This window comes from Ceratotherium simum, chromosome 6 (genome assembly GCF_057802395.1).
Source record: "Ceratotherium simum simum isolate JZ-2026a chromosome 6, ASM5780239v1, whole genome shotgun sequence".
In the NCBI taxonomy this organism is placed as follows: Eukaryota; Metazoa; Chordata; class Mammalia; order Perissodactyla; family Rhinocerotidae; genus Ceratotherium; species Ceratotherium simum.
This window is the reverse complement of record NC_141905.1, coordinates 77650528-77676642: the sequence shown is the minus strand read 5'-3', so window position 1 is coordinate 77676642 and position 26115 is coordinate 77650528. Positions and strand designations below refer to the sequence as shown.

Sequence of the window (26115 nt, the reverse complement as noted above, 5' to 3'; positions counted from 1 at the left end):
TGATAGTCTAATTTTTGTCACTCACCATACATGTGTCCCCTTTTATCCCTTCCACCCACCCCTCCACCTCCTTTCCCTCTGGTAACCACTAATCTGTTCTCTTTATCCATGTGTTTGTTTATCTTCCACATATGAGTGAAATCATATGGTGTTTGTCCTTCTCTGTCTGGCTTATTTCGCCTAACATAATACCCTCGAGGTCCATCCATTCTGTTGCAAATGGAACGATTTTGTCTTTTCTTATAGCTGCACAGTATTTTATTGTATATATATCATATATATACAATATATTCCATATATATGCAGTACATTCCATTGTATATATATACCATATCTTTATCCATTCATTAGCTGATGGGCACTTGGGTTGCTTCCACATCTTGGCAACTGTGGATAATGCTGCAATGAACATAGGGGTACATAAATCTCTTTAAATTGTTGATTTCTTATTCTTTGGATAAATACACAGTAGTGGGATAGCTGGATTGTATAGTATTTCTGTTTTTAATTTTTTGAGAAATCTCCATACTGTTTTCAACCAGTTTGCCTTCCTACCAGCCATGTATGAGGGTTCCCTTTTCTCCACATTCTCTCCATCATTTGTTATTTTTTTAGACACAAGTCCTCTAAATATGGCTATCTAATCTGCACAAGAGGGTTGAATTAGCATAAGGATGGTTAGAAATAATTTTTATTGAGGAAATGAGTGATGCTCAGAGATGTGGTTGGCTAGAAAGACTGTTTGCAACACTAGCCTTTTAGGAACAAGGCATGGGAATCCTACAAATCCAACAGCCTAGTGCCACAGACAAGCTCTGTCTGGGACCCAGAATCACAGGGGGCTCTATCACCTGAGGCCCTAGGAGGTGGCTGGCCCTGCTGTCAGAGGCCTGTGGCCTCTACTCCCTAGTGAACATTCCAGGTGAGGAAACCAACATGTATAAGGGACAAGAGATGGAGATTTCACTCAGCTTTCAGGAACAAGCTGCGTGGTGGTTGTGTCTGCTTGCTGACAACTGTGTGTTCTGGAGAATTCCATCTGAGGCCTGCTTGCATTGTAACAGGGTCCCTGGTAGCAAGATTGTGGGGAAGCCACTAATATTTACCAGAAAAGTTGAGTGACTGGGATCAGTTCTCGAAACCCATCCCCCCATTATGGGCTGAGTTGTGTCCCCCTAAATTCATACATTGAAGTCCTAATACCCAGTACCTCATGTGACTGTATATGGAGATAGGGTCTTTAAAGAGGTGATTAACATTAAATGAGGTCATATGAGTGGGCTCTGATCCAATCTGACTGATGTCCTTATAAGAAGAGATTTGGACACAGATATGCACAGAAGGAAGACTGTGTAAAGACCCAGGGAGAAGATGGCCATCTACCAGCCAAAGAGAGAGGCCTCAGGAGAAACCAACCCTGCAGATACCTTGATCTTAGACTGCCAGCCTCTAGAATTGAGAGAAAATAAATTTCTGTTGTTTAAGCCACCCAGTCTGTGGAACTTTATTGTGGCAACCTGGGCAAACTAATATACCCCCTCAGATGCCACCTGCTGTCCTGAGATGTTACCAGCGTCTGGATATCCAGACTCCATATTTGATGCCATGGAGTGGGGGTCAAGAACATGGGCTTTGCTGTATCAGAGAGATCAGAATTTTATCCAGGCTCTGGGAATAGAATGGGAATAATGATTGTCCTGCCCCAAGGGCTGTGGATTGTGTGAGCGTGGTCTGTTACTGTTATTATTGTTGTTCTTTGTCCACACCTCATTTCTCCTAGATGCTTCTCCAGTATAACAGAGACAGAGGAGCGGAAGTGGCGGGGAGGTGATTCAGAGGTCACTCTGGAGCAGTCAGTGCCCAGACCATGCCGGGTCCCCCCTCCCGTGCCCCAGGAATCTGCCTCTGCCATTTGGTCGGCAGCAGCCATGGAGGATGCAGGACAGGAGAGAGGAAAGCGGTGGGAGGACCTGGGAGAGGCATCCGCCCTGCGTCACATCAGCACCAGGGCCAAACACCTGGCCAGCCTTCAGCCCTCCGGGGAACCTGGCGGCCAACCATCTTCACTGAGCGCTGTGTTTATTCAGGTGAGGTTTCTGCCGAAGCCAACGACAAACGTTCTTTCAAGTAAGTAGGAACTTGGACGATGATGCTGGAACGGCTCTGTTCTAACACTCAGCCATTAGCTGAACCCCCACACTGGGATTTCTGGCTTGGCCTCATGAATTCGGTAATTTTTGTCGTTATTGTTTTATGGGGAGAGGACAGGGAAGGGAGGGAAGATTATCATTCCTTAAAAATGTCTCCTGCCTGCCAGGCCCACTGTCAGGTAAGCAAGTACATTCTCACACGTGAAGTGGGCTTGGTTTTTCCATAAGGTTACATTGGACTAGACCATTGAAGCCCCAGTGAGCCTCAAGCTCTGTTATTTCCTGTCTGAGCGTTTCTGTCTTTCTGAAGTTATTGCCTTTGGTTGGGAAAAGCAAACAACGTCTTCATTAGAGCACCAGTATAATCCAGTGGTTAGGCATGCAAGTTCTGGAGCCCAGTTGCCTGGGTTCAAATCCCACTGCCTCTACTTATGTAGCTGGGAGAGCTCGGCTAAATTACCCTCTCTAAACTTCAGTTTCCTAATTTGTAAATGGATACAATAAGAGTATTCAACCCTTACTAGGTGGTTGAGAGGGTTATGTCAGACAATCCACATCAGTGTGTGTCAATGCATGACAGATAGTAAGCACTGCGTAGGAGTTAGCAACTATTGGTATGTATTAAAGAATACACAGGCAGGGGGGGAGTGAGGACTGGGCTGAATTTGGAGTTGTAAGGCTTCAGATGGAATCCTGGCTCCACAGCCAGTATTACAGGCAAAACTCTCCTAAAGTGACTCCTTACTGTGGAAAATTGCGAACATACAGAAAAGCGGAGAGAACAGTGTAACTAGCCCCCACGAGCCCATCTCCTGGCTTTGGCAGCTCTTGACTGTCTTGTTTTATCTGTACCCCACACTGGTGCTCCCAGTGCATCCTTTTCACTCCCCAGTTATTTTGAAGCAAAAGCAAGACATAATATCATTTCATCCCTAACTAGCTCAGTGTGTACTTCTAAAAGATAACTGAAAAAAACCCCATAATCAATTCTTCAGTTCTTTTTATACAGATGTTCAGTTGATCCAGCATCATTGGTTGAAGAGAGATTCCTTTCCTCATTGAATTGCTTTGACACTTTTGTCAAAATCAGTCGGTCACATAAGTGTGGGTCAATTGACTGTCTACTCGGTTCCACTTCTCTCTTTGTCTAGCCGATGCCAGGATCACACTGTCTTGATTGCTACTGCTGCTTTCTAGTTAGTCTGAAACTATGTACTGTAAGTCCTCCAACTTTATTCTTTCTCAAGATTGTTTTGGCTATTCTAGAAATGTTAGATTTTTATATGCATTTTAGTATCAGACTATCAATTTTTACAAAAAATCTTGCAGGGATTTTGATTGGAATTACATTGAGTTTATAGTTACATTTGAGGAAATTGATATCTTTACAAGTGCTGAGTCTCCTACTTCATGAGCATGGCATATTTATATCTTTAATTTCTCTCAGCGATAATTTTTTTGTTTTAGTTTAGAGGTATTTTACACTTTTTTGTTAAGTGTATCCCTAGGTATTTTATGTTTTTTGATGCTTTTACAAATGCTATTAATTTTTAAATTTCATTTTCCAACTGTTTGTTGCTAATATATAAGTATACAATTGATTTCGATATATTGACTTTGTATTCTGAGACCTTGCTGAATTGATCAGATTTAATGATTTTTTTTTGGGGGGGGTAGATCCCTTTTGTATATAATCATGTTATTTCAAATAAAGACAGTTTAACTTCTTTTCTCCTAATCTCCCTGTCTTTAAAACATTTTTTTTCCTTTTTAGCATATTACATTGGTTAGAACCTCCAATGTGATGTTGACCAGAAGGGTTAGAGTGGACCATTTTACTTCTTTCCTGCTTTTTGGAAGAACGTGTTCAGAATTTTACTACTAAATATGATGTTAGCTATAGGGTTTTTTTGTAGATGTCTTTATCAATGGGGTGAGGAAATTCCCTTCTATCCTTAATTTTCTGAGAGTTTTTATTGTGAATTACTGCTGGGTCTTTTTTCTTAAATGCTTTTTCTGTATCTATTGAGATGATCATCTCACTGTTCTTTGTTCTGCTAATGTGGTGAATTACCTTTATTGGTTTTCGAATATTAAACTAACCTTGCATTCCTGGCATAAACTCCATCAACTATTTGGATGACAAATGGGACTTTATTTTTTGCCATTATTTTCTAGTTTGCAAAATAATGGTTAGTTGTCTAGAATCCTCCCGAGGTGACTGATGGAGTTTTTCTTTTTTAAGAAAATATTGAGTGCTGTGAACTCCTGGATTTAAACATGTTTGGTGTGTTTTAATCTATGGTGCTTATTATCCTTGGTCATGCTCCCATTGTCCCCTTTTTGGCCACTGGGAACTCCTTCAAGTTGCTCCTGAGTATTTTGGACACAAATCTAGTGCTTTGATAACTTCCTTGTTTTCTGGGATGACATGATGCTCCAGGCTCCCCTTGGGCATTTCGTCCTCCAGTCTTGGAATCAGCTATTTCTCCAGAAGCCCTCATTGCTTTTAGTGGGAAATAGTATTTGAAGCCACAGTCTGGTCCCCACAGTACTCCCTGCCACCAGGCTGGTCATTATTTCTCCTGAATACATATTTTTTAAAGAGAAAGTTTATTTTGTGTTGGATTAAAAGACATATACTTCTTTAATTTTATATTTTGATTTATTTTTCCTTACATTGAAAATCTTTGCTGGCCGGCTCTGTGGCTTAGCGGTTAAGTGCGCGCGCTCTGATGCTGGCGACCCGGGTTCGGATCCCGGGAGCGCCCCGAGGCACCACTTCTCCGTCCAACGCGAGGCCGAGTCCCACGTACAGCAACTAGAAGGATGTGAACCTATGACATACAACTATCTACTGGGGCTTTGGGGGGAAAAAACTGAATAAATAAAATCTTTAAAAAAAAAAAAAAAAAAAAAGAAAATCTTTGCTCTTAATGACATTGGCATAATTACTTGTTTTGCCCTCTAATATATAACAGTTGCAGAATAATAATACCATATTATTACTAAGAATATGTTTGGTGAAAATAGTTTAAAAATTTTTTGGCAGTTCTTTTTGTCCTCAGAATATGTCCCCCATAGGAATGCATAGTCGCATTTTTGTGCTTTAAAGTCACAGAAATATTCTCTTTGTGGTTATGCCACCAACTACATAGCCACACAGATTTGTTTGTTTTATTTGCCTTTTGATTTTTAGGGATTGCTTTAAAATTTTTTAGTTTTTTAAAAATAATTATTGAAAACATTTACAGGTGACAATGTTGAATTTTACCTGAACCCTGTGCTCCTGCAAAACAGTGATGATGAAGGAAATCCCCCTCACCCTTTTGTGTTCCAGAAAAACAGCTTCCTGCAAAAATCCTCCCTTCCCCATATGACTTAGATAAGACCCACGGGTGCCCCCCCATTAACCTATGCCCAAGCCAGACACTGACTCTCCAAATTCCCATCGTTTGCCTCATAAACGATTAGCTGGACAGTAGGTCCCCACTGACCCATCAGAGCAAAATGCTTGTTAATCAGACTTTGGTTAAGTTTCTCTCCTTCCTCCAGGATCTGAACTTTGGTCCACCTTCAGCCTGAGCCAGCGGACAGCCCCTCCTGAGAACAGGCTGGCCTCAGAGTAAAACATTTTCTTCTAGAAAGATCCAAGTGTGGGGAAGTTGGATGAGAGGAGCCTTGTTTACTCCTCTCCATAAAGAAAACCTCTTTTTGCCCAACCCTGGAGACCTTGCAGATCCTACAGTGAAAGTGTCCCCCGTTCCGCAATATTCCCCCCCACCCCCCATTGCAATAGCCCCTTTGCAATCATCCTTTTGAATAAAAGTCTCTCCTCACTAAGTCCAGATTTGTCTTTTATTTGATGCGTGCTTCCAAAGTCAAATCTACAAGACCAGCCACATTCAGGGAAGTCTGGCCTTTATAGCTGTCCTCTCCCCCTGTTTCCCTGTTGGCTACCTCTCCTACAGGTAACATTTTTTTCTTTTTTAGTTTTGGTTTATCTTTTCATTTTTAAAAATATAAGGCAATACACTTATAAGTTGTTGTAGCTTCACTCCCGTTTCGAAAGCACAAAGGTAGCCAGCTATACACACCTTTTCCTGTTTACAGGTAAGACCCTCAACCACCTGAGCCCTCTGCTGTCTCCGCTTGAAAAGCTGTCACCGGGGATGGGTTTCAATGAGATTCCAAGGAGATGAGAGCACCTTGTAAACCAGTAATCCTCAAACTTGAGTGTGCCCTGGAATCCCCTGGAGGGCCTGTTGCCAGGTCCCACCCCAAGAGTTTCTGATTAGGCCTGGGGTTGAGAATTTGCATGTCTCAGCTGCTGCTGGTCTGGGGGCCAAACTTTGAGAACCACTGGTATGAACTCCCCTCAAGGGCAGGGCCAATGTAAGTGAGTATTCCAAGACATGTACCTCCCAACGCAGGGCCTGAAGGGGCGGCATGGGAAGGTAGATCTTGCCTTGACCTCAGACCTTGGCCTGACATTCCGGTTTGGGTTCTCTAAGGCCTCACTCCTCAAAGGGTCGTCTGTGGGCCAGTAGCTTCTCCTGGGAGCTTGGTAGAAATGCAGACCCCCACCCAGACCTACTGAATCAGAATCTGTAGTTTATCAAAACCCCCAGGTGAGTCTGTGCTCCGTAAAGCCTGAGAGGCACTGCCCTGGCCCCCCGCCCTCTGGTTTATCTACCTGTGGCTGATGCCCCCTGGAATGAAGCTCTGAGAGGGCAGAGGCTTTGTCTGGTGTAGCTCTGAGACAATGCTGTTGGCACAGCAGGTGCCCAGCAAACACTGGGTGAATGGCTGACTAGGGTGGAGAACTTGCCCCCTAGCCAACCGAAAGGCCTCTTTCCTGCTGCTCCCCCAGGTGGAGGTGGCAGAACCAGGCCCCCCGACAACTGACCAGTTGGGCAGGGTTTGGCTTGAGGACGTGCTGGGCAAGTGGTGCCAGGAGCCTGATCTGCTGCAGCTTGAGAGCCTGTTCCCGACTTTCCCTGCTCTGCATGGTCCCTGGGGATGGCAGGTAGCTCTCGACACCCCCATGGACCCCCCTCCCAGAGGGATAGCGACCGGAAGCTCCTTGGTGCCCTGGGGATGCCCACGTTGAGCCTTTCCTGGAAATGAATGAGTTGGAGAGAATTTCAGAGTCCTTGCTGACCAAATCCGCAGCTGTCTGGAGTGAGAGGAAGGGAAGGGGCCTGGAGGGTGGAGGAGGAGAGGGATGGGTGCCGCCTGCCCCCAGCCTGCCCTGTCTGCCTGGGAAGGGGCTGAAGCTGCTGGGCAGAGGGATGTAAATGGTGGGGTGGGCCAGTGCTGTGGGGCTGGAGTTTCTCCCTCAGACCCTATGTCCCAGGAGGACAGCAGCTTCTCTGCTTGTGAGGCTGGCTCAGGAAACAGAGGTTTCTGAAAGGGCAGGAGAAGGCCCTGGGAAAACGCTGGGGCCACCGAGAAAACAGCCCCTCCGAGGAAGGGTCCTCCCCGTGCCTGTGATGGGAGCCCCTGTTCAGAGGCTCAGAGCACTTCGCCTCTCCCGTCCCCTCCCTTTTCTCCCGGTGAAGGCTCTCTCGCGGTCAGCAAGCCCTTTGTCGTGGGGTCCCTCAGCTCTTCAGCTGACCAGGTTCCCCCCATCCCAGGAGAAACCCATTCCCAGTCACAGCTGCTACCACCACACCCCCAGTGCTAACCAGCCCCTTCCTTTCTCTCTCTCCAATTCTCAAGTCCCCCAGTAAGCAGAAGCCTCCTCAATCCCGTCCTCTAATTAGGAAAGACGTCTGCTTCTGGGAGCCAAGGGGATGGAATTATTGCAATTCCTATCTCCCGTGTGAGACAGGCTCCAGACCTGTGCCAGGAGTCAGGCAGAAACAAGCCTCAGGCCTTGCCCCACAGCTCAGGCACGCTCCCTCCACCCAGTGCTACTGGGAATGCATCTAGCCCCCTGGGCTGGGCTGAGGGTGAGATGGGTGTGGGTCTAGGACTCTGCCCTATCCTGAGGTCGAGGTATCCAGAGACAACCAGGGAGACTGTCCTCCAGGGCAAAGGCCACTCTGCTGGGGGTCACCCGTGTTCTCCCTGAATCCTCTAGCAGCCCTGCTGTGCAGATGTTAGCCCATTTTACAGACGAAGACACTGAGACTCAGAGTTAAGGCCACTCAAGGTCATACAGTCAATACGAGGTTGTCTGAGCCCAGAGCCCTGCTCATTCTTCTACCACTACGCCAAGCAGGGGGAGGGGCACCGAAGGGGTCTCGGGTCCTAGATTGGGACTCTGGGCTCTGAGGCACTTGGTGTTCTGCCCTGCTGGTGACTCAGTTGCAGCGTGTGGCTGGCTCGATGAAGGCTGAACAGCCAGAAGAGCCCCTCTCTGCAGAGCCCACCTCTGAGTTACGGCCTCTTTCATGTATAACACGCCAGGTAGAGATGTGAATGCCCGGTCTGCCGTCTGGGTGCCAGCATCGACCGGGCCCTTCCCTCCCCAGTCTGCTTGGTGCCACATGGCTGCAGCACTTCTGGAGCCATCTGCTGGGTTTGGGATCGGAAGCCAGTCGACCTGGACAGGGTTCCCGTGGCATCCTTAGGCCCTGCCCCCCGGAGCCGGGCCATCTGTGGGCAGCTCAGGGGGTGGTCAGTGGGTGAGGCTGAGCCGTTCACTGAGGAAAGGGTTAACTCAAGGCTGCAGCAGCAGGTGTTGGCACCTAGGGAGCAACTGTCATACGCAGAAGGAACAGAACAAGAGCTCAGCAGAAGGAAAGATTCCACGTTATTTTCATTAAGGAATTTATTTCTCTTAAAAAAAACAACAACAGTGGTTTGATCTAGATACAGCAGCACTGTGACATATTAGACAGGACATACAAAGATTCAGAGCAGCAGGAGTACGAAAGCCGGTATCTTCAGGAATGACCCCAAAGTGGAACTATTTTCATTCATCAACGTTAAAATTTCCCTGAAAAAAAATAGAAACCTTTGGATACTAGAAGGATGATTATTTTAACACTACCAACAGCCACTAAGCTCTTCTAATCGAGAACATTTGCTTTTGATCTATTACAAACATGACTTATTGATGGACCGGGGAAAGACATCTAGAATCTTCTTTTGGGAAGCGTCTCTCCCTCCTAGGGAGAGCTAGCTTTTCAGATGTTTTAAGCCACTGTCCCCAACACAGGCCTTTAAAGTTAGACCAGACGAGCCACGCTGTGCCTGAGCACGCTCTGACCGGCACATCTGAGCTTCAAAAGCTGGGCTGGTTGGTTGTGAGAGCAGGAGGGGAAGGTGCCTTGGGGGATGAGGCTTCACCATCGTGGTCTGTTGTGATCAGAGAGCAGTGAGCTTTCTGCTGTTCATGACTCACAGCTCTGTCGCTGCAAAATGCACAGATTTCACACTCATTCTTTTTCCATGACAAAGGCTAGGACGTCCCGTCTCCAAGTGTGGGGGTTATGAGAGCAGAGACAGCAGGAAGAAGTTGCCCTCGGAAGGGTAAGCTGCTCACACGGACAGGCGAGCACACAGCGGCCCAAGAGGAGAGCCGGATGTCACCCCCAAGGCATTTCCTCGTCATCTTGGGAGACTTCGAGCTGTCCACGAGGCCGCTGTGCCCTTTGGCAGGGCCTGGGACACCAGGCTGGGAGGCCGCGGTGCTCCCTCCGTATTGAGGTCTGCGCAGCAGCTCAACTGAGAAAGCTGGTGGGAAATGAACCGATGACGGAAGCCTTTTGGGAAAGGCCAGGGTGTGGAAGAATCAGGAGGGGCTTCCACGGGGCACTGGGCTCCTTGGAGAGGCAGGAGCCCCCTGCTTCCCAGAGGGCAGGCCTTCAGCATCATTAGGGCTTGCTAGGCTCAAGGGCAGGTGGCCGCATGCTACCTGTGCCTTCAATGCCAAGGCGGTGGCCACACACGTGTCCCCAGAACTCACCAGCGACATCTGTCCCAGCGCGCTGCCTGTCAGGTGTGCGTATAACCAAGGCCACACCACTTTCTTCCATGCAGCATGACCCCCCACCCCCGTGACAGTCCCTCCAAAACTGAACATTCCCCTTTGCTAAGAGCAGTGCATTTCAGGAACAAGAAAACTCTCCTGGAGCTGCTGAAGACACGGCAACCCTTAGCAACTGCGCAAGTGAGCAGCCCTCGAGGCCTCATGGTTTAAAAAAGGATATTCCTGGCCTAGGAAGAGTAGGGAATGAGTGGATGTGGGATGTGGTGCCATCCTCCGTGAAGGTGGGATTGGGTCTTGGTGATAACATGGGTGATAATATGGGAGCCCCCGAGGGGCTTGATAAACGCTGGTCGGTCATGGTGATCGCGGCAGAGACCACCCCTGTCCCACCAGGAACAGCAGCTTGTCTCCTGAAAAGTGGAAGCAGGGACGCTTTTGCAAGATCCTGCGTCTCACCTCAAAGGCACAAAGTCAGCGAACGTCCAGTGAGAAATCACACCTGGAGAAAGAAAGGCTCTTGTGTGAAGAGCTCAAATGCGGTAAAAAAAGATTTAAATCCACTCACTGTCCAAATATGCCTCATCCCGGACAGGTGGATGGGGGGGATAAAAATATCTTTTAAAAAATGCAGCTATAGAAAACAAGTTGGAGTAGAAGCAGGGGTGGGGGGCGGAGGGACAGGGCTAGGACCTATGGTGACTCGGGGACTCAGCGGGGGGAGGGCTGATTTTCAGGCACTGTTCTAAATAAAGAGTTCCCTTCTCTTGTACAAAGCAATGGGCCAAAAGGAAGAGCGGGACTGAAAAGGCCAATGACTCTGACCCCGTGTCCTATGGGCACTCACGGGGACAGGTGGCGAAGGTGAAGGAAGATGCCAGTTATTTTAAGAGTCACTCCAAGACCTGTACTTTAGCCTCATTTGCGCTCTCACGATGCAGAAACACACTAAGCAGATGTGTTTTCTTTCTCGCTCCTTGAGGATGCTCCACTGCCCATGGACCGTGCGTGGCTTTGAGGCATAAAAAACGGCTGCTTCCCCACACCAGCCCACGTGTAAAGGATGGGTTGCTGTGAAATGGGCAAAATGGATGAAACTTCTGGGCAGGAGAGTGGTGGCTTGGGTTGGTGACTGTCCCAGGAAGATGACTGTCCTTTTCATTAAGAAAGAAGGGTCAGCAACAGCTTGGGGACCGTAAAATACTGGTCGAAGAGCTTTCCACTTCCTTGGCAGAAACCGAATATGGCTGTGAGTATTTATTTTGTATTCAGCCCAAGAAAGGTAACGGAAGCAGCCTCGTGAGACAAGACCTGGTCTTGAAGAAAATAATACTGCACATTGAAAGGATCTGAGAGAAGCCCAGTGTTTCTTCTCTCCCGTCTGTCAAGTGTCCTCAAAATGATCAGTCCCAAAGGTCGGGCCCCTTTCTAGCAGCACGCCCCAGGACCCACTGGCTGGGGAAAGGGTATGGAAATTAGGATGTGAGGCTGACGTGCTCACTACTCTGTCCTCCCGAATGGCTCGTGCTCCAGGGCTGCCTGGGTCACCTAGGGACCGTCCCATCTGAAGCCGCACTGACGCCTGAGGCGGTGTTCTCACACTGTAGGGTGCATCAGAGTGATCTGGCAAAGTTTGTAAAGATTTAGATTCTTGGGCCCCAGTCCCAGAGAATCCCACTCTGTGGGTTTGGAGTGGAGCCCAGAAATCTGCATTTTAACAGGAGATGCCGACGCAGGTAGTGCAGGGCCCACAACGGGAGACACCCTGGCAGCTGCCAGGTGGGTGAGACCAGGTCTGACTGAGGTCAACTCAGCCGCCAGGGACTCAGCTGAGCAGGGGAGCAGAGGTCAACTGCTCACCCCGTCCTGGAGGGAAGGCAAGGGCGGATTTGCTCCTTGTCACCTCATGGAGGCAGCAGGGGGAGGCTAGTAGCTCCTGGGCTGGACAGCCATGCTACAAGGGCCTGCGGACAGCCTCCAGAGGCCCCTGGTCTGGTGAAGCCACCAAGTCCTCCTGGGGCTACTTGTGCCCAAAATTTTGAGATGCCAAATTAGAGCTCGTCTTTGCCCCACCTCTCCTGGGAAGTGACAGTGAGTTTGTTTTGAGTTTCTTTGGCGGCCTGGCCTCTCCTTGGGCATCCCATTTGCTTAGAGAGCCAACCCCATCCATGCTACCTGCGCCAGCAAATCTTTGGGGCCCTGTGAAGCTCTCAAGACACTGTGACCCTGAAAACACTTAAGGAATGTGCTGGGAATCCCTGGGCAAGCCACTGTCCCCCTCTCCAGACTCATTCAGGATGACCCCCATAACCCCCACTCACTGAGGCTTCCATGAGCCATAAGGACAGTTGGGGTTCCATGACTACCCCTTATCATCACTATGCTTCTCTTCAAAATAGAATGAAACAAAATCCCCAAGCACAAGCCTCTTGAAAACATACTGGCTCTTGAAACATACTGGCTTGAGCCTCTTGAAAACATACTGGCTTGAGCAGTCAGAACGTGCTTAAAAGAAAGAGGCCCAGAGACCACTGTGCTGAAGACACCCAGCTCCACGTACCGGCCACCTTCCAGAAGGAAGAAGAGGCCGAGGCCACAGCAACAATGGCAACGTGTGCCCCTAAGGAAAAGTGCACATCTTGATGGAGCCGGCCCCGCTGCCTCCACGGACCCCAACAGAGGACGTTCTGGCCGGGGGTGAAGTCCCAGACATGTCTTTGAGCACTGAATTCAGATTGTTACAAGCCAACAGAATGGTGATACCAATGTGGGGGAAAATTAGAGAGAGGGATACAACCAATCCTTTCAAGGTGAAATGTGAATCATTTTCTACATTTAATAAAAACATTTTCTCATTTGAGGCTCTGGAAGTCTTAAATCACATTTTTTTTTGTAAATCCCCCCCACCCCCTCTAAAATGTCTTAAAACACATGGCTTAACAGTGGCTGCACAGAAAATATACACCCTCAAAGTCTGACTTTCATTTAAATACAAATATACAAAATGTAAACTGAGACAATAGAGAAATTTACAAAACTTTTCTTTAAAAATAATAAAGACAAAATTCAGTTCTAGTTATGACGCTATTAAAATACGTGCAAGTTGTGGCATCCGATTGGATTCCTATTGCAGTGTTCGACAAAGACAAATCCGATCCACCCTGGCTTGAGGGCCGCCTCTGAAACAGACCTGAGTGGAAATCTCTTGAGACACCTGGAGGCTCTACGTCGAGGGGGGGAGCGGCCTCCTTCCCCGGCTCCTGGAGGGCTCCCCGTCTGCCCAGCCGGAGCGTAATCCCCACTGGTCACAAGTTCCGCTTCTAAGGAGAAGGGTCTGGGCTGATCCCACCGTGGACTTCAAGGCCAGAGCTGCGACTAGCTGCTTCCGGTGGAGTTTGAACTGACATGGTTTGAATTTATGTGGTGGTTAAAACTGGTCTTGGAATTGGGCGAACTCTTGGAATTGTTCTGATGCTGGGAGCGGGGTGAGCGGGGAGAAGAGAGAGATTGAGAGAGAAAGCAAGTCAGTCCTCGTAGAGTCAAGCCCCGGGGCCCGCACGTCACAGGGGCCACTGAGTCCGAGAGCCGGGCCATGGGTCAGGGGCTGCTGACCAGCTCCTCCTCTTCCTTCCTGCTGCCCATTCTCCCTCTGCAGACCCCGGTCCAGAGGCCACCCCTTGGGGCAGGGGGCTTTATGTGATGCCTGGGAAGAGCTATGGAATTAATAAAACCCCAAGGCAGGGAAGAAGTGGCCCCTCCTATACCATCTATATTGGGTAAGCCTGCAGGCTCAGAGTTAGACTGCCTGGGTTCGAATCGTAAGTCCGCCACGTCCTAGCTGAGCGACCTTGGGCAAGTAATTGAAGCTCTTGGTTGCCTCACCTGTAAGGTGGGATAGGAGCCACTTCTGCACAGGTTGTGGGGAGAATGAAACAAGGCTGTGTGTGCAAAGGCTCTTGCAGGTGCTTGTTCTCAGTACTCACTCCCCTGGCATCCCCGTGGGCACGGGCCCTTCACGTTGCAGGGAGGAGAAGGAGAGAGACTGGGAGCATCTGGTCTCTCGGTGGCAGTGGTACCGGGCACTGCGCTGAGGACCACCGTCCTCCACCTCACTCAGTCCTCTTCCCGACTCTGAGCACCTGATCCTTCAGGTGGGCAGACGGAGGCTGGGAGAGTTTCAATAAGCTGCCACCCAAACAAGTGTCGGGACCAGATTTGAACCTGGGTCCGTGAGCCTCCACAGCAGGAGCTCATTCCAGGACTTGGGGCTGCCCTAGGGGCTCAGCCATGTGTGGGGAGGGGGAGGTCATTTCTTTCTGGAACTTCAATTTTACTTGATGGAAGCATTTGAAAATTATATTTCCATGGTATAAGAACATGAGTATTTTATGGAATAGGATGTGAAACTCACATGAAATTTTAGATAAAATGGCAAACTCAGCCTCAGTCTGCATTTTCTCTCCATGTGCCTGATCCGTGCTCCCCGTCCTGTTATCCCCAGATCCTCTGCATGGGCTCACCCTTGGGCAAATTCCCTAACCCTGCCCAGCCTCAGTTTTCCTATCTGTGAAATGGGGTAATGGCAACACATCCTGGGCTCACGCCTCACTAGGATGCCCAGAAGGAGGGATCCGGTTTTGCTTGCTGAGACATCTCAAGTCCTTAGATAACAGCCCGCACACAGTAGGCGCTAATACATATTGATTGAATGAGTGAATTGTTGAATGAAAGCCCAGGGTTTTGTGGAGATTAAGTAAGAGACGCCTTCAAAAAGTGCCCAGCACAGGACCTGGCCCACAGCGGAGCACCATCAATAGCCACCTCATCCCTGTTGTCACAGCCGGAGGGAGCTGGGGTTCCCGGGGCCTGGGGACCAGAGCTGCACCTGCCGCCTCCTCTTTGCCCTCCTGAGGAGAGGTGCTGCTCCCTTGGGGGGAGGAGGAACACAAGGAACAGGGGCCTCCCAGGCTCCAGGATGGGGACATTGGGGCCCTGGCTTCTTGAAGGGCCAGGCCAGGAAGGGGTGCTATTGTGGCCACCTTCGTGGTTGTGGATTTGAGGTGGGGGCCCCAGTGGTCTCATTCTCCCAGGCCAGCCGGGCCCTTCCCAGGACATTTCTTCCATTTGGCCCACAACAACCCTTAATCCAGGGAAGAATACTTTTTCCCGAACAGCTACAGTGCCGAGGCTGAGAAACTCTGATGAAGGGTGAACTTTGGGCGGGCCTTGCCCCTTCTGCCCTGGGGATCCCATCAGCCAGTAGGCTTCAGGGGGCTTCAGACAGGCTGCCTGTCCCTTCCAGGCCGCTGCGGCCCCCCAGTCTCCTGAGCCCCACAAGTAGATAGAACTCTGCAGCTCTGGTCTCCATCGCATGGATGTGCCTGGGCCCAGGGGTCCAGAGCTGAGGCCAAGACAGCTGGGTGTCAGAAGGGTCTCTCACCTGACGCTTGAAGATTCTCTGGAGCAGCCCTTTCTTTGGCGGTTCTGGAGGATGACCTCTGTTCAGGTCTGGTGACAGGGTACCATTAGGTCCAAACACATTCAGCTCCTTAAAGCACTCTGTTTCTATCATCTGGAAAAGCAGTGCAAAAACACGTGCGGCATGAGGGGCTGCACTCATTTTGGGTGGAAAGGAATCCTAGCAGCCGAGCTTCGGGCAGACACCATCCCGAGCGTGGTCCTACCAGGTCCTCCCCCCGCCCATCTCACCAGGGCCGTGACCCAGACAGCTCCCTGCCTGCCCACTGCCCCTCCCGATGGCCTTGCATGCCGCCTTCACTGAGAAAACAGAAACCGTCTTGGGGGTGCACTCATCTTCCAGCCACCAAACCCACACTCCATCTGAAGGAGGCTTCAGCGCCTCAAAGCCCAGGTCACCCCACATGCTCCAGACCCTCCCCCTTCTCAGGGCTTCAGCACCCCCATCATTTCCATCTCATTCGAACCAGCTCTAACTTGCCCAACTCAGTCCCACTGAGCCTCCAGCCACTGCCCCATTTTCCTCTGCTTTCCGGGCCCAACTTCCCAAGAGTCATCTAGACAGGCGGTGCCTGTCCTGCCTCCCACTCCCTCTCAGCCCAGTTCTGACCCTGCACCCTGCCAGGCCCCCGTCCAGGCCACAGGGGCCCCTGACCCAGCAGTGCCTCCTGTCCTCATCGCCCCCTCTTCAGGGCGAAGCCGACGACCCCGCCCTGCCCACCTCGCTTTGCCACGGGATGGGCACGGAGCCCGTGGAGAACTTGGAGTAGAAGTCGTCGTCCGTGTGGTCCAGGTTGACGCCTTTCACGGTGGAGAACTGCTCGATGTCCAGCACGTCCTTGCAGTACACGGCCCGGGGCTGAAAGAGGCGGAGAGCGCGGTCGCATGGGGCCCTGCCCGCCCCGGCGGCCCCCAGCCAGGCCTTGGGGTTTTGATGGGGGAGCAGAGGGCCTGTCTTCCCGAGGTCACCCCCCGCCCAGGGCACCTGTGCTACCCCCTCTCAGAGGTGCCAGGGGACCCTGGTGAAATGGGAGCTCGCGGGTCCAGGGCTTCTTCCCGCCATCACCCCCTCACACACCCTGCAGGTCACCCCACGTCTCCTTCAGGCTGAACCGAGGCAGGGGGACAGAAGACCCGTCTCTAAGCTCACACTCGCCTGTCAGATATTCTTTGTTTCCCTAAAGCCCACAGGATCAGGACGGTGGGAATGTTTCCAAAGTCATCCCTGTCAGAATGAGGGCTGTTTGGGGGCCACAGTTTGGGGCCTCTGGTCCACTTTTGCATAGAACAAATGCTGGTACCAGGGCCAGAGCCAGGGCATGCCGAGGACACTGCCCCGTGGGGGTCCCAGGAGGCGCCCAGTGGGTCCCCGTCACATCACAGGGCAGTGAGGGGCAGTGGTTCAGCCGGACAGGCCTGGGCTGCACTCCCAGCTGCGGTGCTTGGGAACTTTGGGAAAGTCACCTACCCCCTGTAGGCCTCAGTTTCCTCACCTGCAAAATGGGATAATAAAAGCGCCTGGCCACGGGGCTGTCATAAGCGCTTGCTGCTGTGACCACGGGTGGCTATTGTTACGGTGGTGACATCTTTTATCTCACTCGTCCACTAAACGTGCACTGGGGGTTGCTCTGTGCCAGGACTCACAGAGACGAACCAGCCCGGCCCTGCCCTCCAGGAGTTCAAGGTCAGTGGAGGAGGCCTCCCAGGGACCCTGGGAGCCTGGGGATCTGGAGATGAGGACTTCATGGAGGAGGTGACTCCAGGGTGAGTGCAGAGGGAGCCCCAGGCCTGGCGACGTGTCCGTGACTGGAGGGCAGAGGCTGCCTCCTGCCCACAGGTCTCAGTGCGTAGCCAGGGCCCGGCAGGGACATCCAGCTAAGTCGAAGGTCGTGGGTCCGTGCACAGGCTCAGTCTGGGCTGGGGGAGGCTACTCACATCTGGAATGAAGGGAGGGTCCAGCATCCCGGCTTCTAAACGCTTGAAATTCATGTTCCTGAAGAATGGGTGCCTCTTGACCTCCGCGGCCCCCTCCTCCTGGCAGCCCAGCCTCTGCTTTGCATCTTTGGTGAGCAGCTGTGACAAGAGAGAGCCCCGTGAGGCCACGCCTGGGGGGCCTTTCCTCCTGCCCGGAGCCCTGAGGGGCAGAGGGGCTTCTGAGAACCTGCAGTCATCTCCCTGTCACACGCGTGTCCCTGAGCCCTCCCAGACGTCCCTCTTCCAGCCTCCGCAGTGCCTGCGCCACTCCCAGGTACCCAGCGGACACTGCCCCAGCCTGCTCAGGCCTTGTTTCAGGGTCGCCTCCTGAGCCGCTGCGAGCCTTGCGGGCCCACATCCACAGGGGGCCTGGAGGCCTGGAGCCTCAGGAGAGCAGGAATCCCGTCTGTTTCTCCCCGCGACTGTCTGCCCAGGGCCTGGGGCATCCTGGGCACCCGCTGTTTGCCGAACTGGAGTTCCCTCTTGTGCTCCAGGTGAGCTACGAGGGCAAGGCCTGCCTCTCTAGGTCTCTCCGTCATTTACTCAATTCATGAGCACACTGTAGACGAGGACCTACCAGGTGCAGCCACGGTGCCGAGAGCGGAATCATGTTCGGAGCAATACAGACATGACACCGCGGTGGCAAAGGCACATGAATTGGCTGCCAGCTGGGGGGTCGGGGAGCTTCCTGGGGAAGGGGCATTTGAGACAGGCTTTCAAAAGGTGGGGAGTGGAGCAGGTACCAGGTGGGGGTACCTGCGCCAGTGAAAGCAGGGTGGTGGGAGGGACACGCAGGGTGGTTTGGGGAACACCTGTCTTTGACCTTGAGCGAAGGATGAGGGTGTGGGGGCCAGTCAGGGTGAAGGGGACCGGGCAGGGAGAGGCGATGGAGGGTCCTGAAGGCCAGGCCCGGAGGTGGGTTTTAATCTGGAAGTAATGGGGAGCCAGGGATGGCTGGGGTAGGAGTGTCCTCGTCAGTACGAAGAGGCAGGAGGGTTCATAGGAGAGGAAGAGGAAGAGGCTGCAGGCGCAGACAGCCGGGCCAGAGGGGACGAAGGCGTGAATGAATGTCAGGAGGGCAGGAGGAGGGGGGCCTCGGCTGATGACTGGGGAGGGCCATCAGATGACCAACCAACCCCAGCCTCGACCCCTCCCCTGCAGTCCCAGTGTCCCTGCCTTGTGCTTCTCTCTTCTTCCTGCCCCACTGAGCTCTGCACCTTGTATGCAGTTGGAATCTACTCTTTGCTTTGAGACTAAAATCAAGGTGGGTGGCCTGTACCTCTGAGGGAGTCCAGCCTTTCTTTCACCAATACCCTAGCACCCTCTGCTCATGTTCCTTCGATACACGTTTCCCGCTGGCCCGTGTGGGCTGGGGGTGCGGTGGAGAGCCAGCAGGCAGGTGGGCCTTCTGGGGCTCATGGTATGAAGGGAGAGGCTCCCAGGGACTGACCCTCACCCCTCAAACAAAGAATCAAAGGTGGCAGTGGGGCATGAGATAGCACTCACGATGTCATCCTTTCGTCCACAGACCACCCAGGCGTGTTTTGCCCACTGGGGCTGGTGGCTAAGGGCCTCAACGTCTCTTCTCCAGGGGCTTTGCCTTCCCACAAAGGAATCAGGCTCTGCTGGGCCTGGGCCCCTCCCTGTTCCGAGAAATCCCAAAGAGGCAAGACTCGTCATTCGGGGCCTGGACCACCCGGCTGCAGACCCCAGAGCCTGCAGGGCTGGCCAGACAGATGACACAAATGAGGGCGATAAAGGCAAGGGTGGGCTGGGCGGGCCGTGCCAGGCTGCCCATCAGCTCCCGACAGGCAGGAATATCGGCCACGCCCAGAGCTTCTGCTTTTTTCAAGAGAAGCCAGAAAATCCAGGTTTTTATGTGAAATCTCCCCAACTTTAAATCTGGGCAATTAACCCACCATCCACCTCTTTCTAAAACATTGTGTAGGCCAAATTAACACCCACCTACATGCTGCCTGTTTGCCAACTGGGCATCAGGTAAAGTGTTTGAACCATGATGTCAGGTGTACATCAAGAGAAGCGAGAGGGAGAGATGGTGTGAGCTGGGCAAGTGAGGCAGGCAGAGTGGGCTTCCTGGAGGAGGAGGACTAGAGATGGGCTGGAAGGAGGAGTGAGGCTGAGATGGCTGAAGGGCCAGAGCGGGGAGCTGGAGGGGGTGGGGAAGGACCAGTTCTGGGACTCAGCAGGGGCCTGTGGAAGGTGGGGGCTGAGGTCTGGGCCTAGGGACTGGACCCAGGGGACCAGGCAGTGAGATGCACGAATTTCTAGACCCAAGGGGCAGTGTGGAGAGTCCTGTGGCTGTCAAGATGGAATGGAGGACGGAATCTGAGGTCCAGGGACTGGCTTCCTTGCTGTTTGTGGAGCCACCTTCTCTGGCAAAGCTGGGGCTGCTGGAGTAGGGAAACAGCCTGGTGGGGCCTGGGCCTCCATGGTCTCCTTACAGTCAAGCCCCGCAGGGTCCTGAGCTGGTGTCTGTTGGAGGGGACAGGGCAAGCCTGGCTGCCAGACCAGATGGGCTACAGTTAAGGGCACAGAGGAAGCCCAAGACCAGAATCCCAAGACCCCAGGGTCATTTTTAAGAAAACGAAGCAAGGCCAGAGGACTCTAGCGATTCTTCCAGCGGATAAAGACAAGGGGACGATGGTTTGACACTTAGCATCCACAGGCCCAGGTCCACCCCCAGCCCCCAGCTTGGCCGCTGCCTGTCCCTCAGTGGCCACCAGGGGGCAGCAGAGGGCACACTGGTCCTGGTGCTCCCAAGTCAGACGACAAAGCGGATGGCTGCAGACAGGGAGGCGCCCCCTCTGCCTCTCTGTCCTCTCAGCACACCCCACGTCCCTGTTGGGGTCTCTCAAGACCTGCTTCTCTGAATCCCTGGCCCTGACCTGGGGCATCTGGTGATGCTCGGGCTTCCCTCTTCTATCACTTGTCCAGTTTGGTCCCACTTGATAGGTACCTCGCAGCGACACAACCAAGGATTGCCGCCCCCCACCCCCTCCCGGTTTTCAAACATCGGTAGGAACCCACATTACCCGGCTTTTGCTGCCTTGCTCCTCCTCTCCCCCCACCCCAACTCTAGCTGCTGTAACAACCTGGATTTCCTGGAGGCCCGGGCATGTGTGCAATGCACAGCTGCAGGCTGGCCCCCAGGCCGTGTGTTTGGGGGTCTGTTTGCATGTGTCCACACTGTCCCTCCCTCGGTGTCTCTCCCACATGTAAACGACACATCTGTGGTTCCTCTTCTTTTGGAAGTGGTCAGATGGCAGATCTAGCCCCAAATCCTTCTTCCCATGGGGCTGTGACATCAGACTACAGCTGGTGAGACGAAGTGGGCAAGCAGTGCGTGGACAGCTCCAGGAGTGGGGCCTCCCGGGGCGGGGAGCTACCCCAGATGGGTGCCCGGCCCTAGCAGTGCAGCCACAGGTTTCCTGGCAGCGGAAGCTTTGCTATTCCTCATCAGCTCCCTGGGCCTGCTCTTCTCTGCACTCCAGCCTGGTTCTTTCTGCACACGATTCGGAGAGGCGGGAGGGAGGGCAGCCCCACCCCGACGTCCAGCCTGCCCGTCTGCCACTCCAGGTGCAGCAGCGAGCGCTCCAGGGAGAGGAAGGAAGTCTGCGGGCTCGCAGGTGCGCGGAGTTGCCCATGTGGCTGGCATTAGAGAGCAGCCGCCCGCAGTGGGGGTGCGGCACAGCTGTGCCTGGCAGCGGGGGAGGAGGCCCCCGGGGGGCACAGGCGGGACTTGGGAGCCTGAGAGAGGGCAGGAGCTGGCAGTGGCCATCTCCCCACAAAGCCCCTGGCCAGGAGTGGGCCCACCTGGGCCGAGGCGAAGGGCAGCGGCTCCACTTTTGATGGCTCCTTCCTCTGGCTTCCAGCCCCCAACCTGGCCCCACCTAGCCAGCCTGTCTAAAGGTCACTCCCCACGTGCACCCTGCCAATGAATGAGTCAAATCTCACTATCCACAGATGCTGTCACGCAGGACCCGAGCTGGTGTGACCAGCATTCCATTTAGTGGATGGAAAACTCTGTTAAAAGATGTTCAAAGCCTGAAATTATCACCACCCACTGCCTGCAGCCCCTGGCCTCAGGCCAGCGCCCAGGGAACCAGACTTGGAGGGAGCAGGAGGCCCAAGGTCAAGGGCAGGGGCTGCCCCGCGATCTCTTTGTATCCTGGGGACCAGCTGGAATAATCTCCTTTCTCTCCTGTGCTGGTTTCCCCCACAAAGCTGGATGTGAGGGGGTCTCACACTGACACCTCAGTCCCCGTTCCTTGTCAGGGGGCTGCCCTGCCCTCACCCCAGGATTTCTTCTGGAAGACATTGTGGACCATCCCAGTCCACACCAAGGAGCATCTGCTCCTCTGGCTTGGTGGCTTCCCCGCCCACACCTCGTGTGCCCCGACCCTGTCCCCTCAGCCTGTTTGCTGTTCTCGGCTGGGGGCAGGGGGGAGAGTCGCCCCCGGGCAGTGTCTGGCTCACCAGGAGCTCACCATTTTGCAGATGGACTTGGCCTCCTCGGAGAACTTCTGTGAGTACACCTCCTCCGTCTCCAGGACCCGGCGGTCCACCTCCTCCCTCTTCACCTTCTCCTTGCGGCCACGGAATGGCGACTGGCCCTCGATCATCTCGTAGATGAGGCAGCCCAGACCCCAGTAGTCGGGGCTCAGGCCATACCTCTGGTTGTTCAGGACCTCTGGAGCTGGGGGCAAAGGAGGGGAGCGAGGAGAGGTGAGAGACAGCTGGTGGCAGGACAGAGCCTGGGCATACGGGGTCAGGGCTGCGACTCACTCCAGCCAGGCCTCAGGCGTCCTGCTCCCAGGAGTGACAGCGTTGCTTACAGAAGACCTGGAGCTTCATGGCTGGGATACTCTTCCCTCTGCTGGCTCCTGCTTTTTAACTGCCATAAATACCACCTCCTCCAGGAAGCCTGCCCTGATTGCTCTCCTCTGTGTTCCGGAAGGACTCTGACTGGCTTCAGAACTCTGACCACAGTGGATGGAAACTGCCTGTTCCCTTGCTGTCTCCCCCACTAGAATATGAGCTGCCTTACTCACTGCTGGGTCTCCAGTAACAGGTATGACACCTGGCACATGGCAGGTGCTGCACATATATTCATATCAATGAATGAAGGCATGTCCACCCAAATTAAAGATGATTTTAAATTTATCTGGAATTCAAACAGCTGTTCACTATGGCTTCCCTACTATGATAAAATGAATTATAGATTCACCATAGAAGTACAAAAAAGAGTTCCATGTCATCAGGTAGGCCACATACATTCAGAGGCAAAAGCATCCACACATGTGCCAGTATGCACACAACAGAGTCCATGCAAAAGGATGCATGCAACACTCTGTGCAAGACGGGACGGACACAGATGCCCAGGGAGATGCACACAAAGATGATAGATCCATCTATCATCCCTCTATCTGTCATCCATTTATCTATCTATCCATCCACCCATCCATTCATCATCCATTTATCATCCATCATCTATCATCTATCTATACTCATCATCTGTCTATCAACCATCTATCTGTGTATCTACCTATGTACCCATGTGTCTATCTATCATCTGTCCATCCATCCATCCATCCATCTATCCATCCATCCTCAATCATCTATCTATATTCATCATCTGTCTATCAACCATCTATCTGTGTATCTGTGTACCCATGTATCTATCTATCATCCGTCCATCCATCCATCCATCCATCCATTAGCATTCACATGGGTATATACACACTAATGTACAGACACACACCCCACGTTTCCCAAATGTTGCAATCTGAAAAGGACCCTCTAGCACCAGAGACAAAAGAAAGACAAGCCTGGCAAAGGGCAACAACATCCTTGGCCCCCAGAGCTTTCTGGAGCCTCCAGCTTCCTGGGGTGAGTGGGCTCACGTGTGTGAGGTGTGCAGAAGGAAGCCCAGGGGATGTCCCTAATGGGCAGGAGGATTCCAGGGGACTGGATGTAGCTCCAGGTCTCTCCCCTGCAGCCCCCAGGACAATGGTCTCTGCATAGCCTCAGGGGAGGTAGGGCAGGGAGCCCAAGGCTTGCTTCTCCTTAGGATCATGCTTGGTGACACAGTAGGCAGTGCACTCCTCTCCTTTCTGGGCCCTTCCTAACGGCCTCCCTCCTCTCAGGGGTCTCCCTGAAAGGCTGTCTGCCCACTCACCCGACCCCTACTTCACCTCCCTGCAAGGAGCACTGTGTGCCAGCTCTGGCCACTGACCCCGAGAGTGGCTTGGCTTTGAGACGCAGGTGGGGCTGGGGTGGGGTTGCAGAGTGCTCAGTTTAGTCCAGTCGCACCCCGGGGCCCCAACCCTCCCCCACCCTGGCTAAGACCTCCCACTTCCCACTGTGACTCCACTTCTGATGTGAGTGGCAGAAAGAGGCCAGGGGCTCCGAGGGGTGGGCTCGGGGAGGGGCTGTACTGCTCTCACCCATGTAGCCGACGGTGCCCACGCGGCCGCGGATCAGGTCTCCCTCAGGGATCTTCACGGCCAGACCCAGGTCCGAGATCCTAATGTGGCCTGAGGGGGGAAAGCAGAGTCAGTGGGTTCCTGTGACAGCAGTGTGGACATTTGGCCCACCCTGGGCAGAGCCACAGACTTGCCACATGTCCCTGGGCAAGACATGTGGGCTCTTGCATTTTCTTCTGTCCCATGAAGACTGGGATCCCAATCTGCCCTCTCAGGGTGACCACAGACCCTTGAGAGAGTCCAGGTATCAGAGAACGTGGGTAAATCATTGCTTTTTAGGAGAAAAACATAAAGATGCAAAAGGATGCCTGGATTTGGCTGGATGATGGCTGACCTGCCTCATAAAATGCCCCGATGAGCTTCTTGGAAGGCCGAGGTCACAAAGCTTAAAACGCCTTGGCCTGATTCCGGGATTGCTTCATGGGAAAAATGTGAGATTCTCCTGACATTTTCCAACGATTTGCTTAAGGGGAAAAATTATAAAGCAATTTGGGAAGCAACTCCCTGTCCTGCCCTGTTGGTCTTTGGAGGTTGTTAAATTTCTCCCTTTGGAGAAACAAGAAGGGAAGGCGTCCAGGCCCTGCAGAGACTGGGAGACGGAAGTGGAGCTCCCCATCCAGGACGGACCCCCAAAGGCCGAGGAGACACTGCGCTGAGCTGCGCCTCGGCGTCGTCTCCCTGGCGGCCCACCCAGGGGGTCATGGCCATATCTGACCCTACAGGAAGGAATACTGCCCTCTTCCCTGCTGTGGACGCCAGGGCCCCACAGCATGGACCTCAGCAAGGCCCAGTGCCAGGGACCCCCACCAGGCCGGAGCTGTGTGGATTCCCCCGGCTCAGCAGCCCCTGACAAAGGCAGGAACCGGGGAAGAAAGCATGCAGATTCCAGCTGTTGGGCCACAGACCAGTGGTGGGCACGGTTCTGAGACCAGCAAGGAACCCCAGTGGGCACTGGGCTCATCCGAGAGGGGTGGAAGGCCCTACGCTCTGCCTGCTCCTCCACATGGCAGCATCACACCAAAACCTCTCTCCGGGTCACCAACGTCCTGCCTCCCTTCCTCCCTCCCTCTGCCTGGGGCTGCCTGGTGTCCGGGATGTGCTGCAGGGAGACCCAGTTCCTGGTCTCAGCTCCCCGCTGATACTGCTGAGTGACCTTGGTGGGTTGGCTCTTCTGAGCCTCAATCTTGTCACCTGTAAAATGGGCACATGGATGCCGGCCCTGTCCCTCCGTGGAGAGGGAAGATCTAGTCAGAGAAAAGACGTGAAAGCTGTTTCCCAGGTGTGAGAGGCTAAACAGTTGTGATGGGTTACTGTGGTTGTTCTTGTCATCCATGTGTGTACACACACACACACACACACACACACATACACATGAGAAAATAACAATGGTGATGCACCAGTAACAATGCCTAACAGTTACAGCTGGCTATAGTTGACAGAACAATTTCCCCTCAAGCTATCTTGTCAGAACCTCACCACCACCCTCCACCCTCTGAGGGATGCACGGCAGGACCCACTGTTTTCATTTCATAAACAAGGAAGATGAGCTCCAGAGAAGTTGCATGAGAGTTAAGTATTTGCCCAGTATCTCTGAAATTCCGGACTCCTCATTCAGTGCTCTCTCTCTCTCTTGACTGAGCCACATTGCTTCTCCACCAAGTAGGAAAGTTATCCATGCCCACTCCCTTCCCCCGGTACCCAGGATTGAGGAGCAGGAGTGGGTCCTCCCCCTACTTGCCCACTGCCCTCCCGTGGGCCCAGGGCCGGTGCTTCTGAGAGTCTCTGCTGGGAGGCTCCCTTATGGGTTGCGATGCTCGCCTCAGCCATAAAGCAGGAAAAGGGTCTTCCGGGCCGCTCCCCGACTTACCGTAATCGTCTAGCAGGATATTTTCGGGTTTCAAATCTCTGAAAGGGAAAGATCATGAGCGTGTGAGTGTGGGTATTCCAGGCAGCAAGGGCCTAATGACATCTGGGTTGACCCCTTTGAGCCAACCAGGCCTGAGAGTTTCCTTCCCACCTCTTGGCTCAGGCTGTCTGGTCTCTCTCTGGGTCAAGACAATCTTGG

At 52.9% G+C, this 26115-nt stretch overlaps 1 protein-coding gene across 3 annotated transcripts in view; it reads right to left on the bottom strand.

The window, feature by feature from the left end:
• Nucleotides 1–8913: 8913 nt before the first annotated feature.
• GRK5 (G protein-coupled receptor kinase 5) overlaps nucleotides 8914–26115 on the bottom strand; it is a 225300-nt gene continuing 208098 nt past the window's right edge. For 2 of the 3 annotated variants that reach the window (XM_004428127.3, XM_087432696.1), the window contains 7 exons: nucleotides 25918–25955; nucleotides 24012–24101; nucleotides 22053–22261; nucleotides 17506–17643; nucleotides 16292–16429; nucleotides 15533–15664; nucleotides 8914–13566 (listed from right to left, as the gene is read on the bottom strand). In XM_004428127.3, coding sequence (XP_004428184.1) covers nucleotides 13468–13566; nucleotides 15533–15664; nucleotides 16292–16429; nucleotides 17506–17643; nucleotides 22053–22261; nucleotides 24012–24101; nucleotides 25918–25955 — 844 coding nt within the window. In that variant the 3' untranslated portion in view covers nucleotides 8914–13467. The remainder of the gene's footprint in view (nucleotides 13567–15532; nucleotides 15665–16291; nucleotides 16430–17505; nucleotides 17644–22052; nucleotides 22262–24011; nucleotides 24102–25917; nucleotides 25956–26115) is intronic. The other variant, XM_087432694.1, reaches the window with a different exon arrangement.